General features: G+C 37.7%; 1 protein-coding gene across 2 annotated transcripts in view; it reads right to left on the reverse strand.

Moving 5' to 3' along the window:
* KCNN2 (potassium calcium-activated channel subfamily N member 2) overlaps nt 1–16,237 on the reverse strand; it is a 72,280-nt gene that overhangs the window by 46,762 nt on the left and 9,281 nt on the right. For both annotated transcript variants that reach the window (XM_026671389.2, XM_087958045.1), the window contains exon 3: nt 12,035–12,453. In XM_026671389.2, the coding sequence (XP_026527174.1) occupies nt 12,035–12,453 (419 nt within the window). The remainder of the gene's footprint in view (nt 1–12,034; nt 12,454–16,237) is intronic.

Below are 16,237 nucleotides of genomic sequence, written 5' to 3' on the forward strand. Positions count from 1 at the left end.
CATCACCCACGCAGACGCCCTGAGCCGCTCACCCTTGCCCGATCTAGAAGACGACCCGGCACCCACGACAGAGGTATTTCAAATAGAGACAATACCCAACCCACTAGTGACCGCGCCAGACATTGCCAGAGAAACAAATAAAGACAAGCGGCTGGCGCGAGTCCTAAGCTGGGTTGGAAAAGGATGGCCGGAAGGGGACAGGGGACGAACTATTCAGACCCTTCCGAAACAGACAAACTGAACTCTTTACCGAAAAGGGCTGTATACTTTGGGGAGACAGAGTGGTAATCCCGGAAACATTGCAAGAAAGGGTACTGGGGATGCTGCATGAGGGGCACCCAGGGATGGTTAAGATGAAAAGCCTGGCCAGAAGCTATGCATGGTGGCCAGGCATGGACAAACAGATCGAAACCTGGGTAGCCAAATGCAAACAATGCCAAGAGTCCAGACCCAGTCCTCCCGCCGCCCCAATACATGAATGGGAAACACCAAGAGGACCGTGGTCTCAGATTCACATAGACTCCGCGGGGCCAACCAAGGGGCACATGTACCTCATCACAGTAGATGCTTACTCCAACTGGCTGGAGGTAAGCACCATGAAATCAACCACAACGGAGGCGGTAATAAGGAAACTGGACAAACTCTTTGCCACACACGGCCTGCCAGATATAATAGTGTCTGACAACGGGCCCCAGTTCACCGCACTAGCGTTTGAACAATTTCTGGCAGGCCAGGGCATACGCCATGCATTAACCGCGCCGGCAAATCCGGCGGCGAACGGACGAGCGGAACGCATGGTCCAATACACAAAAAAAGCCATACAGAAAATAGAAACAACCAACATCCAAGATAAAATCAATAAAATGCTCCTCATCCAACATATTACACCTAGCGCAACCACAAATAGAAGCCCGGCAGAACTAATGATGGGCAGAAAACTACAATCAACACTAGATAGAATGCACCCCACATACACCCGACAAACCCCCAGGCTCCTCCAGCAAGCAAAGAAAATTCAACATAGGTGATGCCGTATACGCAAAAAACCTGTCGGGGGAACCACTCTGGATACCAGCAACGATCACCCAAATAACCGGCCCCGTATCATACCGACTAGAAACAAGCGACGGGAAAAACTGGAAACGGCACATTAACCAACTAAGGTCCAGAATAGCTAACAACCATACACCCGAACAAGAAACTAGAAGGTGGGGGGGGACGAAAAGGGCTAAAGAAAGAGGGACCCCCCCTAGCACAAGCCGAACAACCCCCACCCGGAACAAATAACCCGCAAATAAACCGGTCCTACTCACCAGTAAACGCGGGACCAACCGAACAGGCAACCCCAGAATCGTCACCGGGAAGGAGCAGCCAGGCCAGTGCAACCAGCCCGGAAAGATCCAGCGGAAACAACAGAGACGGCAGCTCAACCAGCCCGGGTAGACCGGGAGGGAGCTACCAAGAAAGGCCCAGCCCGACCTTCCAGGTAGTTCCATCCCTGGGAACCAGAGCGACAGAGAAGGCCTCCGAACCGGTCGACAACCAAACGAGAACTGAGCTGCGCAGGTCAACTAGACGGGTACGAAGCCCCGCCTACCTGCACGACTACGTCACGACGCACCGACAGATGAAACCAAGAGGGGAGGGGTGTGCTGTATTAACATACTCCAAACCCTCGCAACTGATTGGTCCAGACGGACAGCGACCTGATTGGTCGAAACCTCGGCCGTGATTGGAGCGCTAAGAATCTACCGCGATTGGCTGTGCCGATCGCGGGAGATTCAAAGAGCTGCCATTGGCCGCTGAGCCGCGAGCCAGCCCTATATGAAGGGCTGCCGCGGCTGGCATTCTCCCAGACTATTCCGATTCTAAATAAAGAGCTGAACTCACTAGAATGGTCTCGTGTCTCCTTCGACCCGATCCACCTCAGATCTAACAATATCCCTGCTGAAAGTGAAATAATAATAAAAAATACTGGTCTGTGCAGAGATGGACAGACTAACACAGTCTTTGGATTTTTTACTTCTTTGAATTCTGTAATGTAGTCTTTAGCCAAAAAAAGTCAATTGATTATGTGCCATCAAATCAGTGTCAACTCTTAGCAACTACATAGATTACCTCAACAAATTTCCTTTAATTTGGTCTTTCAGACCATCCAACAGTCTGAAATGGCATTCATCACCACTGCAATTGAATCAATTCATCTTGCTGCTGGTCATCCTCTTCTTTTCTTTCCTTTCACTTTTCCAGCATTAACCTCAAGATAACCAGGTCTTCCCATAGTTAGCCTGAAATAGGATAAACTAAGCCTGGTCAGTTGACTGCTCTACTGTAATATATTTCTTGACTGCTTGTTCCTTTACCGTTGACAGCTGATCCTCAAAAACATTGTCAGTTCTGAGGCTAATTGTTGTACCTGCTATCATTAGTTTAGGCTTCTTTATATTTAATTTTAGTCCCATTTTGTGTACTGTAGCCTCCTTGCCTGTTTCACATGAAGGCAATATGATGTTTTGGGACTCTCATTTTTCTAAACATTTTGTATGTTGTTTATGACATGTGTATATTACTGATATTTGCATACAAAGTCCATCTTAGGGGAAATTGGGAGGCAAAGTAAATTAATATTCCAGCATCTTTCTTCTAATTACATATATTTAAGTGACAATTAATTGTGATAAACTTATGATAATCTCAAAATGGCAGATATAAATTGATTTATTAATTGTTAAGAAAAAGGTAATTATTTTTACTGAGGTGTTCTGGTTATTCAGAGAGTAAAAGATTTGTATAGACTAGGGGTATCAAACTCAATTTCATTGAGGGCCGCATCATGGTTGTGTTTGTCTTTGGGGGCCAGAGGGCATGGCCAGGAATAGGGTGTCCAGCTCAACGTCACTTGTGTCAGGGGCACCTGTGGAGGCCCAAGCACTCTGCCAGTGAAAATGGGCTTCTGGGCTCTGTTTCTGGCTGCGATGGCCTCTTGCAACCCTCTGCCAGTGAAAACGGAGCTCAGGAGGGCTGCACGTGGCCTTCCCAAGCTCCATTTTTGTTGGCAAAGGCACCCTGCATCCTACACTGTTTCCAGGGTGGCCAGATCTAAGCACCCTGCAGGCCACATCCAGCCCGCAGGCCTTGAGTTTGACATCCCTGGTATATACTATTCACTGCAACAGAATATATTCTTGCCAGGACTGATCAGTTGCATGGAAATATGAATTTTTTCTACATTCATATATACTATTTCGTCTTTGTAAACTAAGGACATAGAGAAAAGCATTTATGCTATAAATCCATTTATAATAAGCAGACAAACTAATTATGTCAGCAGGTCTGCAGCCTCCAGTCTTGCTAGATAAATGCACCTAGCTGAGAAAGCAGGGAAAGAAGTTTTGAAGCAGATGCCATTGTTAGAAAGCAAATTTAATTCAGAGATAGACATTTGCCTTGCTTTAAGTATAGCTATGTATAATAGAAATCCAATATTTGAGCATGAGACAAAAAAATTAATGCCACAGTGCTTAGTGACAAATAAACGTCTATTTAGTTCCCCTCTGACTGAAACGGTACTGACTCACATACTAAATTTGTCAATGAAATATGGATACAGAGCCAAAGGAAAATTCAATAAAGACAAATACCTGGATAAAAGATGGATGTAATATAAAGAAAAATTCAATAAGAAAGAGACAAATATATGGAGAGATGATATAACTTTCTTCTTGTATTCCTGCCAATGTGCACAGAGTATTATAGTTTATCTTCTACCTATTTATCCTTAGAAAAATTTTGAGCTAGTTTAGATAGAGATGATTTCTGAAAGCTATCAAGGGAATTTTAGGATTAAACAGTAATTATGTGTGATTAAACAGTAATCATGTGTGATCCAGTGACAAATAATCATTTGCACAATGAATGAATCATCTTCTCTCAAAAAGGATAGATCCAAAATCTGGGCAATTTATAACAGAAATCAAAATAGTAGCTGGCATTTATGCCCAAGAGCACTGTTAATCAACTCAACATATAGATACCAAATATGGTTTGGGTGAATAAATATAAAAAACTTAGATATCATGGTTTAAGTGCTTATCACTTTAAGCACAATGCAGCAAGCAATTAGCCGATTAAGGGTGCGGTTAGAAGTTACAATATAAGGAAGCATTAGAAGCTGGAAAGCTTACTGGCTGTAACTGTGTTCTGCTGTAACTGTCTGTAACTGTAACTGTGTGCTGCTGCGACTAACTGTGATTACTGACAGTGAGTGCCTGTGACTGAACTGTTATTGTTTGCTACTGTTTGCTGATTTACTGCGTAATTCTACTGAATATCCAGCGTTTGTTTCTCTGGAGAGTGAAACCGGAGGAGGAGGAAGATATCTTTATCGGCTGATAAAGATATTGCAAGGACTCTTAACTTGGACTATACTAGTGAGTCTTAATGGATGGAAATACTGTGAATGACTTAATGGACTGAATGACAATGCTTAAACTCTAACTGGATTAAAAACTATTTAAACTACAAACAGTGTTTGTGTTCAGTGTGTGTATACTCTGGGGCCCTTCCGCTCTCCTTTGGTTGCCTGGCTTGACTACTGCTGCAATACTCATCTAGGGGTTAATCCCCAAACCCTAACAGCTCTCAAATTTTGATTCAAGCTATTTATCGATTTTTGCTTAGTATTAACTATTATGACTGATGTCTTAAGACAAGACATCTTTAGTCTTGATAATGGAGATACAAAATTAGTTAGGGATCCAAGGCACTGACTGGATCCAAAACCTTAATAACTAAGGGGTTGCCACAAAGAAGAGGGAGTCAACCTATTCTCCAAAGCACCTGAAGGCAGGACAAGAAGCAATGGATGGAAACTGATCAAGGGAAAAAGCAACCTAGAGTTAAGGAGAAATTTTCCTGACAGTAAGAATAATTGATCCGTGGAACCGTTTGTCTTCAGAACTTGTGAATGTTCCAACACTGAACGTTTTTAAGGAAACATTGGACAACTGTTTGTCTGAAATGGTATGGGGCTCATGTCATCACGGTGGCATCACATGACGTATCGGGACTTCCTCCCTTTGCTAAACCAGGCATGGGCATGGCCAGTGCATGACATATCTGGCTCACTGGCTGGGAGTTTGACCACCCTAGTATGGGGTTTCCTTTCTGAGCAGGGGGTTGGACTAAAAGATCTCCAAGATCCCTTCCAATCCCTTATTCTGTATTCTATTCTGTATCATTCTTGTGCTGTTCAACAGATGCATTGGATAATAACAGGCTCTTTTTAAGCACTGTTATCCAATGTATCAACTATGATTGTAATACTTTATTGGAATATTTTGCACTGAATAAAGTAAAGTTTATTTTCAAGGAAACATATATGGAGCTGTACATTTGAATAGTAGAGGCCTTGCCACATTCATGCCCTGGTAACATTGAGTAACCATGCTCTATGTGATGTAGATGAAGGTTTCAGGCTAGTATAGAACTAAGTATTTCAACAGGATTATTTCTGATACAAGCTAGAAAAGCAAGGATTTTTTCCTACTAAATCCATTTATTCTACAACTAAACTAATTGAGCGTGCTTTTTTAAAAAAGATTCTGAAAACAATTCAAAGTGCATTTTATTAGACTAAATAAATTCCACATACATATTCTTGCCAATCTGTAGAAATACCATGTTATCTCTTCAATTAGCCTAAAACTCAAGAATGTGAGATACATGTGGAATTCAGGAGACCCAGTTTAAGGGATAAATATTGTTATCCCAGAGTATCACAAGTTAATTATGATAAAAAAAACCTGGTTAGGTTAAGAGAAAAAGAGCAATATTTAGAAATTTAAAATTTAGAATATTTTACTTTAATTATGTGCATACAAATGCTTTTGAACACACTTTTCAGATGCTTTCCTGTAAAATGTTGAATTAGATTATGTTATCTGGGTCTTGTCTTTGAATAATGGGGTGATAAGCTATAATTTGAAGAAACATGTTCTGAATTGATAATACACACATTTTATATGTAGGCAAGCAATAGCAAGGAGATAAAGCATAGTTTTACATAAAATTTGCATATGCCAACTTATAGGTGATAGTTTGAATCTCTACAATTAATTAGAAATACAATACATTCTACTATCCTGAAAAATGATAAGGTAATCTGTAGCAAAATTACACTTATAAGACACACTTTTTTAATTGAAGAATTTGATCAAGGCACAAGTGAATTAAGGAGATTCAATTTTCATTATTAGGTTTAAAAACCTTAGGCAGTTTAAAACAATATTTTATTTTATATATATCTGGTTTAGTTTTCATACATTGATGTTTTATAACACATTAAATACCGTGTTTGGCATAAAATCAAATTAAGCCCCTCCCCCCAAATTAAGGCCTATATTAAACATGCGAAATGGAGGGGAATGGCAGGGGGACGTGCCGTTAGGAAGTACTTTTGTTGCATACCCGGATATGGTGCTGCCTGCGTTGACTTTGGCATTGGTGGGGCACTTTGTATCGGGAGACCTTCCACTACCGTTCCTTTACCTTCTCCCATGCTGCCGTGGCATTTAGAGCAACGCCATGGTGTTTGGCGCAGCCACGCACGGCCAGCCAGGGCTCCTCCCTGCAACACTCGGCTTCAGGCGCTCCTGTCACCACCTTCCCTTCGCCTTCGAAGGCAAAGCCAATTCTTTTAAAAACGATGCCCTAATACCAGTACGACAAAGCCTCCCCTGCCCGCAGTTCACTTTCCCGACTCTGCCCAGCCCACACGACTCTGGCACAGCCCCATGGGATGAGCAGAGGGCCTGGCAGGGAGGGGCTCACTGCCTTGGTGAGAGCTCCGCCGCCAGGCAGGAGGGCCCGCCTGTGAGCTGCGCTGGGCGCCCCAGGCAAAGCTCTTCACGCTCTGCCTGGTGCCAAGCAGGGATGGCGGCTGGGCGGTGAATCTCCCAAAGTGGGCCGATCCTGCGCTGCAGCCCCGGGAGATTTGCCTCCCCACGTGGGGTTGGGCTGCCCTCTCGGGCAGGGGAGGCTTTGTTGTACCAGTAGTAGGGCATCGTTTTTAAAAGAATTGGCTTTGCCTTCGAAGGCGAAGGGAAGGTGGCGACAGGAGCGCCTGAAGCCGTGTGTCTCCACTGGGCTCTGGTTGCAGGGAGGAGCCCTGGCTGGCCTCGCATGGCTGCACCAAACACCATGGCATTGCTCTAAACGCTGCGGCAGCACGGGAGAAGGGAAAACAATGGTGGCGGAAGGTCTCCCAATACGAAGTGCCCCACCAACGCCGAGGTCAACATCCAAGCCGTCACCGCCCGCCCACCCAAGGATGCAAGGGGGGGGGGAATTAAGCACCCCCGAAAGACGGCTAGGCCCGGCCTTATTTTGTGAGAACCACGGTAATAACAGCAAAACAAGACAATTGACAACTGCAGTATCATTATTATGTTGTTTATTTTCACATAATTGCCATTAACAAAAAGTGTTTAGGTAGCTGAAAAATATTATGCTATATGGTTACTTGATAAAGCTAGCGCTCAAGTCTAAAAATATTCAGGAAACTTTTAGTATCAGCCATGATTTTGTTATTCCTACTGATCAGAAAGAAAATGCTACCTTTTGCAATACATCTTTTAGCCCCTCTTGTCTTTTTAAATTAAGAGAGATAGCAGGTTGTTTTACACTTATCAACTGAAGTTTGAATACTCAAAGGGAAATACATTTATAAAGCAGTGAAGTTGCTTTTTAGCTACCCAGCTCTCATTAACCTTGTTTTGAGATGTGTGCCTTGTGCTTCACAAGGCTCTGAAACTTGCCTCTTCAGATCCTCCTTTCTTCCTGTTATCACGAAGGGTAAAACATGCTGCCTTTAAAAGTAATAAAAGACCATTTTTGCCTGAGTAATTCAGACATGTTTTTTTCCCTTCAGAGGGCACAACCAGGTTTTGAAAGAATTGTAAAAAAAAATAAATCAAATAGACTCGGGCTACTATTTTATCTCAATCTGTATTTTGTTAAATTTTCTAAAACCAAAAATGCACACATGAATTAAAAATAGTAATCTACGCAAAATGAGCTATGAGGATGTTAGTTCTATATCTGCTCATAAGTGATCTCAAAATTCACAAAATAAATTGATGAGAAAGCCAACAGAGGGTTCCCCCCCCCTTTTTTTTTAATGCTTAGGAGGGAAAAATGCTCACCAGCTAAATATACAAAAGCTGGAGGAGCTGTCGGGTTTGTAGTCACATGACATCTCACTTTACTACTCCACTTAGGAACCAAAATTCTGGTCCCAATGGTGGTCATAAGTCAAGAGCTACTGGCAGTTTCAATACAGAGAAACGGTGCATATCCAGAATATAATTCCTTGGTTGGGACAAAAAGAATTTATACATGAAGAAATGCCATGATTGCAAGCATAATAAAGAAATGCTGGTTCAGTCCCCTAAAGATGGATTCAGAAGTCAACATAGGCCAGTGATAATCCTTTTTAAAAAAAATTTGGAATGGTGTTGGAATTCCTTGTGCCAAACTGGTAAATAAAGTGGGAGCAGGTGGCAGCTGTTGTCAAAAGATCCCTTAGGCAGCTCCAATTTATATGCCAGTTACACTATGAACTATTCATGGATCAGAAAGCCCATGGACCTCTCAATCATGGCTTGATCATCTTTCAGTCAGAGAACTGAAATTCCATGTGAGGTTTACCATGGAGACTATCCAGAAGCAACAACTGCCCCATAATTCAGTTGTGTAATTAGTTATGGGTATCTAGTTTTGCTCACATTACACTACTAAAGAGAGCTGTGCTAGTTAAATATGGAATTATGTGTGCAACTCAAAATGTTGATTGAAACTTTTAAAGCCCAACATGACCTAGAACCTGCTTTTCAATAAGATATGGAAGGGAGGACTACCTTCAGATACCTACTCTGAGAAAGTGTCAACATTAGAAGAAATGAGGATAACCTTCCTAAAAAGAAAGAGGACCCAGAAAGAAAAAGAAAGAGGAGTATGCTCCTAAATGTTTAAGAATCAATTCTAGCACCATTGCCATGGTTGTGCCATCCACCTAGCTACAGAACAACTGATTGGCCCATTAGGCACTGAGACTAGCCTCAGCTGTCAACCAGCTGGCAAACTGAAAATTTAACAAGCTGCTGCAAGCCAGTGTCAGCACACCACTGTCTGCTCCCCTTCTTTGGAATAGCATTCTTCCTAAGATAACAGTCACCAATTTTGCATAGGGATTTAGAAGTCAACAAAACTTGCCCATTCCAAAAGATTTCTAACAACTGACATGATTGGATTCCTTCCTGCAATAAAGTTATGGTTTATATGGAATTTGGATTTCCAATTGGCTTTGTCCTTAAGACTGGAAAAGAATTCACGGTCTCCCAATTTCTAGTCTGATGCCTTAACTACTACAGCTAATTGGCCCTTTAAATGATATATAAGCCTACATAAATAAAATAACAAAGTAAATTTTTTGTATCTTTTCATGTGAATGCAAGAGACATGTCATTTATGGACTTCCACCACCAAACTTTGTTTCCTCATCCTTTGGCAGCTGCTGATATAAAACTAGGATTGTTATTTTGTATTTGAGCATTGACAATTAAAATTGTCCTTACTGGATCAGATAGATTAAATTAAGAGCTTGTTGCTAACTAATATCAATTCCATAGATCATCAGCTGTTGTCTTTTTTCTCTTTTCAAGAGAAGAAATAGAACAAAAATAATTTCCTGCTGAGTGCCGTTTTAGACAGTCTTTCAAAAGTGAATAAATGAAATATATTCTCAAATATGTGTGTGAAAGTCAACAATCTGAGAAATATGTGGAAACTGATTAGTTAAATATATTTGTTCATGATGTTTCCTTACTATGCTTCATTATTTTTTTAAAAAAGTTAATTAAGAACTTGTACCCATACCAAAAGACAGTGATTCACTATAGCATTTTTGAAAACTAACATCTCTAGCAGAACATTTGTAGCAAGATTTGGAGGACATGAAATATGCAGCTCCAAATAATTAAAGGAAATAAGTTAAATAAATTCTCTTAGAATGATGCTAAACATAAGCTTTGAGTTTTTAAAAAAACCACCATAATTTGCAAATTACCATTTTTGCATTTTTTTCACAAAAAAAGATCAGCAAAAGAAATATAATGGGCCATAGTGAACTTTTTTTATATAAAAATGAATGCTAGCAACATTCATTCTATAAACAAGGGAGATAACTCATAGAATTACATATAATCCAATTGATTCCTATTCATTTGTCCAGTGGGATCACCAATATACATCATAGAACTGAAGGGAAGCAATAAGTCATCCACCCCATGTTCAAGAAAATTAAGATATCCTCAGTGGGTTGCTATGTGACCTGTACTTGAACACATTCATTATAAAAGACCTTGCTACTTCCTTTGAACTGTCTATTGTCAACTGCTCTGTTCCACGTTCTTGCTTAACATTCAGGCAGAATCTCCCCTAACTACAATCCATTATTCCCGGTCTTGCTTACTGGATTCATAGAGAATAGATCTTGGCCTTCTTTATGACAACCCTTCAAATACTTAAAGACTGCCATTGTATTCCCTGTCAGTGGGGACTTAATTGCATTCTGGTCCATGGTCGCAACAATGCAAATAGTTCCTGTTTGATTTTGTTTCCTTTTTCTGTCCAATTTTGGATAGTAAGACTACTGACAATCTTCTAAATCTTTTTTTAATAGCATTTAGCATTTAGAAATAGCATTTAGACTTATATACCACTTCACAGTGCTTTACAGACTCTCTAAGTTGGTTTACAGAGTCAGCATATTGCCCCCAACAATCTGGCTCTTCATTTTACCGACTTTGGGAGGATGGAAGGCTGAGTCAACCTTGAGCCCGGTGAAATTTGAACTGCCAAACTGTAGGCGGCCAGCAGGCAGCAGAAGTAGCCTGCAATACTGCATTGTAACCACTGCACCACTGTGGCACACACACACACACACACACACACACACACACACGATAAATATAAATGCCATAACAGTAAAAAAAAATGTTGAACCCAGTCAATGACTACAACCATTTATTGGTTTGTTCAAAAATGATAAATAATGGGTGCTTACAATCAAATATCTCTTATCAGTCCTTAGTTCAATTATCCCATCATTCCAATTTTGAACATTATTTTCTGATTAAGAAAACAGTGGAAGAAGCAGTGGGGGGGGGGAAACTTATAGAGTTTTACAGATGTAACTTTACAGATGAAGATAACTTTATTTGGACCCCCCATGCAGTTCTATGGAAGATTTGTTCCTTGAACATTCTATCCTGTTCTATTATTGTACAGCAAGGGTCTTCAAACTTGGCAAGTTTAAAACTTGTGGACTTCAACTCTCAGAATTCCTGTGCTAACATGATTGGAGAAGAAATTCTGGAAGTTGAAGTCCACAATTCTTAAAATTGCCAAGTTTGGAGACCTCTGTTGGAGAGACCTCTGTTGGAGATGTTTATTTATTTCAAAAGCTGTAATTCACCCATAACATTTCTCCACTAGATTTCTCCATGATTTAATATATTAATAACTGCATCATGTTCATAATATATAAAAACATATTAATAAAATCAGCAAGCTTTTCTCAGCACAATGCTTTATATGTTCCCTAAATCTAGTAGGAAGAGGACAACTCAAGGGCTTCTTCCTGTTTGAGCTGCATTCCACTTGTATAATGTTGCCCTCGGGTTAAATTGTAATAAAATGTATCTAGATTCTGAAGAATTAAATACTAGTTCAACTGGAAGTGAAATAAATTACATTCAGTAAATGATCCTATAGCAAAAGGAAATTACAATTTAATCTTCTCTTTCAAATGCTTAAATATAAGAATTAAAACTATAAGGAACCAAAAAGTCATAAACCAAAAAATAATTAACATTCATAGAAGGAAATACCCAAATTAATAAGCAGTGGTGATAGCAAAATATATACAAAATATCACTGAACCAATCATAAAGTATGCTTTATGGCAGCTTACCTTTCACAAGCTCTGACAGTCCATGCAGCAATTATCCATAAGGAGATACTAAAAACCAAGAGTACAGTTCCTGGGCATATTGTCATTAAGGTTTTCATAACAAAACGTGTATTGAAGTTGATTTTGTTTAGTGCTCCAATGCTTCTGGATGAGGCATCAGTGAAAAGTTTGCTATGCAAAAGCATAACTCTGGCAATAAGATAAAGTCTCAGAAACATAGGTATGGATAAAATTATATCCACATCAGCTATTGTTATAGATGGGGTATAGGAGAAGGCAAGACGAGCTGTCCATGTAAAAGTGTAATTGCCAGGGATAGGATGAATAGCACATACCAAAATTTCCAAGCAGATGAAAAAAATGCGCTCATAAGTCATGGCTATTCTCCAATCATCTGCTCCATTGTCCACCATAAATAACTGGAAAAGATATGCAGAAGTTCAGTATTAGAAAAATAGTAGCTTTAACAAATATGAAAAAGTGTATTCTCAATAATACTTCCTCTCTAAAGCAGTGTTTCTCAACCTTGCCTATTTTAAGACATGTGGTATGGACTTCAATTCCCAGAATTCCCCATACCATATGCTGGCTGGATAATTCTGGGAGTTGAAGTCCACACATCTTAAAGCTGTCAAAGCTGCTATTAGGCTTGTCACCAATATGTATGTTAGCCCCTGGACTAAGAAATAATTCTGCTTTCTTGCTCCTTTTTTCTCAATGGTGATAATTAAAGCACCCAGAGTAATACATAATTATTAAAGGTATAATCTGGTTTTTTTTACAAATTCATTTTGATAAATACATTGAAGTGAAAAATTAAACTATTTTTAAAAAGCAACTTTTTATGTCTCTTTATTTCTATGCAAGTAAGAATAGGAATTATCAGTGCATACTTAAACACATCTAGAAATATCCCCATTAACTCATTATGGTTCTCAGGTAAACAAATAATGGAGTGAAGAATATACTTTTAAAAGTAATAATTAAGCTTGGCATTCCTAAAGATTTTAAACCCTTACTTCAAAAATGTCAAGCATTGATTTGAATTTATTCACATGGGGAAAACAGATCAATCTATTATTGTACTGGTGATGTGGCAAATAAATAAAAATGTTTAAAAACAACAACTCAGCAATATTACTCTTAAGTAACAAATTCACATGCAGGATATCTTCTGAAAAGGTTAGGTGTATTTCAGGAACAACCAACCAAATTCAGTGAAAATAGTCTTATCATAATACTTAACTTTTCTTATGAAAAATAATTAAATACACTTTGTTTTATCTTCCCAATCCACCTGACAGAGTTATTGTTGTAAGAAAAATGGAGATGGAAGATGTTGGATATGTTTGCCTCTGTGAGTTGTTTGTAAAAATAATAAAGTTGGGATATAAATAAATAAGTAAAAAAATAAATAAAACAAATAAAAACAGAAATAAAACCTGGTAGCCATATTATCTGGTGCTTTCAGTGTAGTTTTTTCAGTGTAAATTTTTGAAGTATAAATCTATTTCATTTGATAAACATCTATAGGATATACAATTATTGAGTGAGGTTATCAACCCTAGAACTGCATTTAAATTGAGAGCAGATGAGACCCCGAGTGGTAAAACTATCACATTTATTATTCTACAATTTTGTTACAATTGAAAACCAATCATTACAACAATCCCACATTCATATTGTTTGGCCTATTCAGACATGTAACTAGCTCAGATTTTTCCTGTGCAGCAGGAAAAAAAACACAAACAAATATGAACTTGGTGTTTGAACGTCAGTCTCCAATAGCAACGCACTTCCTGTACCACTGGCCTCTACTTGGTCTAAAATAATTATAAAATTGAAATAAAGATGGCTTAACTGTTCAGGAAAGAACTTTTTAAGGCGTATAATATATTACAATATCAAAATCAAATATGGATCATGATGGCATAAAAAATAAAAAATAATAATATATATATAAATTTATATACTATTAGAAAATAAATGATGGCATAATAAATAAAAATTAATAAAATATATATAAATTTATATACTATTAGAAAATAAACTATTATTTAGATAAATTGGATAGGCATATTCAAATTTAAATGCTCTTTATTATCAAATTAAATTCTGTGATAAAAAGATTTCTGTCTTAACAAAGAGTGATATTTTACATTTCATTGAAATAAGAAAATATTTTTCATTTTAAAATCTAATAGTTGTTAAGAAGAAACTTTAAAAAATAAAAATTGCTGCAGGCAATTTAGAATGTCTGGATTTAGAAGTTTATACAGATTATATAGATTATACAGAGATTATAGAGAAAGACAATCTGTTTCGATTCTTAATAAAAATAATCAGGAGTTATGGGAGTTGTTTGGCTATATGTTTAAATATATATTTAAATTATATTATGTATATATAAATAGCAAATAACAGTCATGCTATGTCATTCTAATAATTCATTAAACATTTAGGTAACAAGCAATTCAAGTATAATTCAGTTCAAGATAAGACTCTCCTGATCAGAAAATAAACAATGTAGCTGAATGAATTAACAAATGTTAATTTATGAAGTCAGCTGTTTAGTGGGAAACAGAAAACAAAGGTATTACTCCACATTAATCCAATGGTTTAAGAAGAAGTAACAAAAACGTTTACCCCTTTCCACGTATCTACTGATTTTTCCTGTCAACAATGAATATTCTAGGAGTGTTTAGAATGGTTCTGTTATTCCTGTGTAATCATATCACATCCTGTGTAATCATGATCTAATAAAGGTATTCACATCTGAATTATAAAAACGCATTTAAACAATTGTACTTTACTGTGCAATCTTTTAGAAATTCTATTCTTGATATATTTTAGTTCCCCCCTCCCTATTTTTTTTATCTGCAACAATATATATATATATTTACAGTGTAGTTTAAAAGGTAGATTATTGGGAACAATGCTATATCACCATCAATACCATAACCTTAGTTTAAAATCAGCATGTTTTTTTAATTTCTGTTCCTAACTTCATTGCCTGTTCACCATTCTTGCATGCTGATAAGCCAGGGTTTCATTTACAGAAACATAATGTCTGAGATTACAGAATGTGTAAAACCAAAATCAGATATATTAAGATTTGGCATTATGTGTGGATTAGTCCTTATGATGGGTCTGAATTATATGATTAACTATTCATTTCCTATCATAATTTTAAGTCAAGGATTTCTTTTTTAAATTACAACACAGCATTGTAATAACAATGCACTGTAATAGTTAATTATAATATGCAGATGAGTATATGTTTGTTGCTATACATACTGTCTCGATATAATAAGCATGGAGGCCAAGTATATTTTCTCAAAACAGTCTTTTTCTTCCCAAATTGTAGCCGTAATGGAGATGTTAAAGTATACAACACCCTACGGAGTTTACATACAAATCTGGGGCACAATTCGGAATATTCATGATCAAGATAAAATATATAATTATTAATGTTTTTGATTCTATCTATTCAGATTAGAATATTAATCAGGCTTATGCATATAGGTTTATAAATAAAAATAAGCTGTTGTTTCATTCTTATTTGCAGAACATAGTCTCTTTTCACAGTCTCAATTCACAGAACTTTAATTTTCAATTCCCCAGGTATTAATGAACAATATTTATACCCGTATAATATAAAAATGGTAAAACAACCTATTACCACAAACAAAATAAAAAACAGAAAATAAAAAGGAAGATTACTAAAATTAGACACTTAAAGATAATAAAATCATCTATACTGTTATGTCACAGTTAATTCCAGATAAGGAAAAATTGAGGTATTAAGAGTATTTCCATTTACACTTTTAAAGGGAATCATGAAACAAGTCCTTTTCCGCATTATGTTTTACTGAGTCCAGTTTTGGTACAACGAATATATGAAATCATTTATTTACTGAAATCAAGGCAAGAATGTGTCGGAACTTTTTCATTATGATTTATATTTGTAGTCCTATGGTGTTCACCAGAGCAAATAGTTGAAGTATAAATCAAATCAAATCAATAGTCATACCAATACACATTTTTTAAAAATTCACATCTATCACAGTATGTCACAGACCTAATCCCAAAGCTCCTAGAGCACCCACACACCCACACCCACACACCTAAATCAGGAAACATGTGAAGTGCAAGATCAGTACACTGTAATTGACTACAGAAAAAAGAGCAGGAAACTGGACA

Source organism: Notechis scutatus, chromosome 2, assembly GCF_049901735.1.
Source record: "Notechis scutatus isolate UNSWTSFEM ecotype Mainland chromosome 2, rNotScu1.2, whole genome shotgun sequence".
NCBI classification, from domain to species: Eukaryota; Metazoa; Chordata; class Lepidosauria; order Squamata; family Elapidae; genus Notechis; species Notechis scutatus.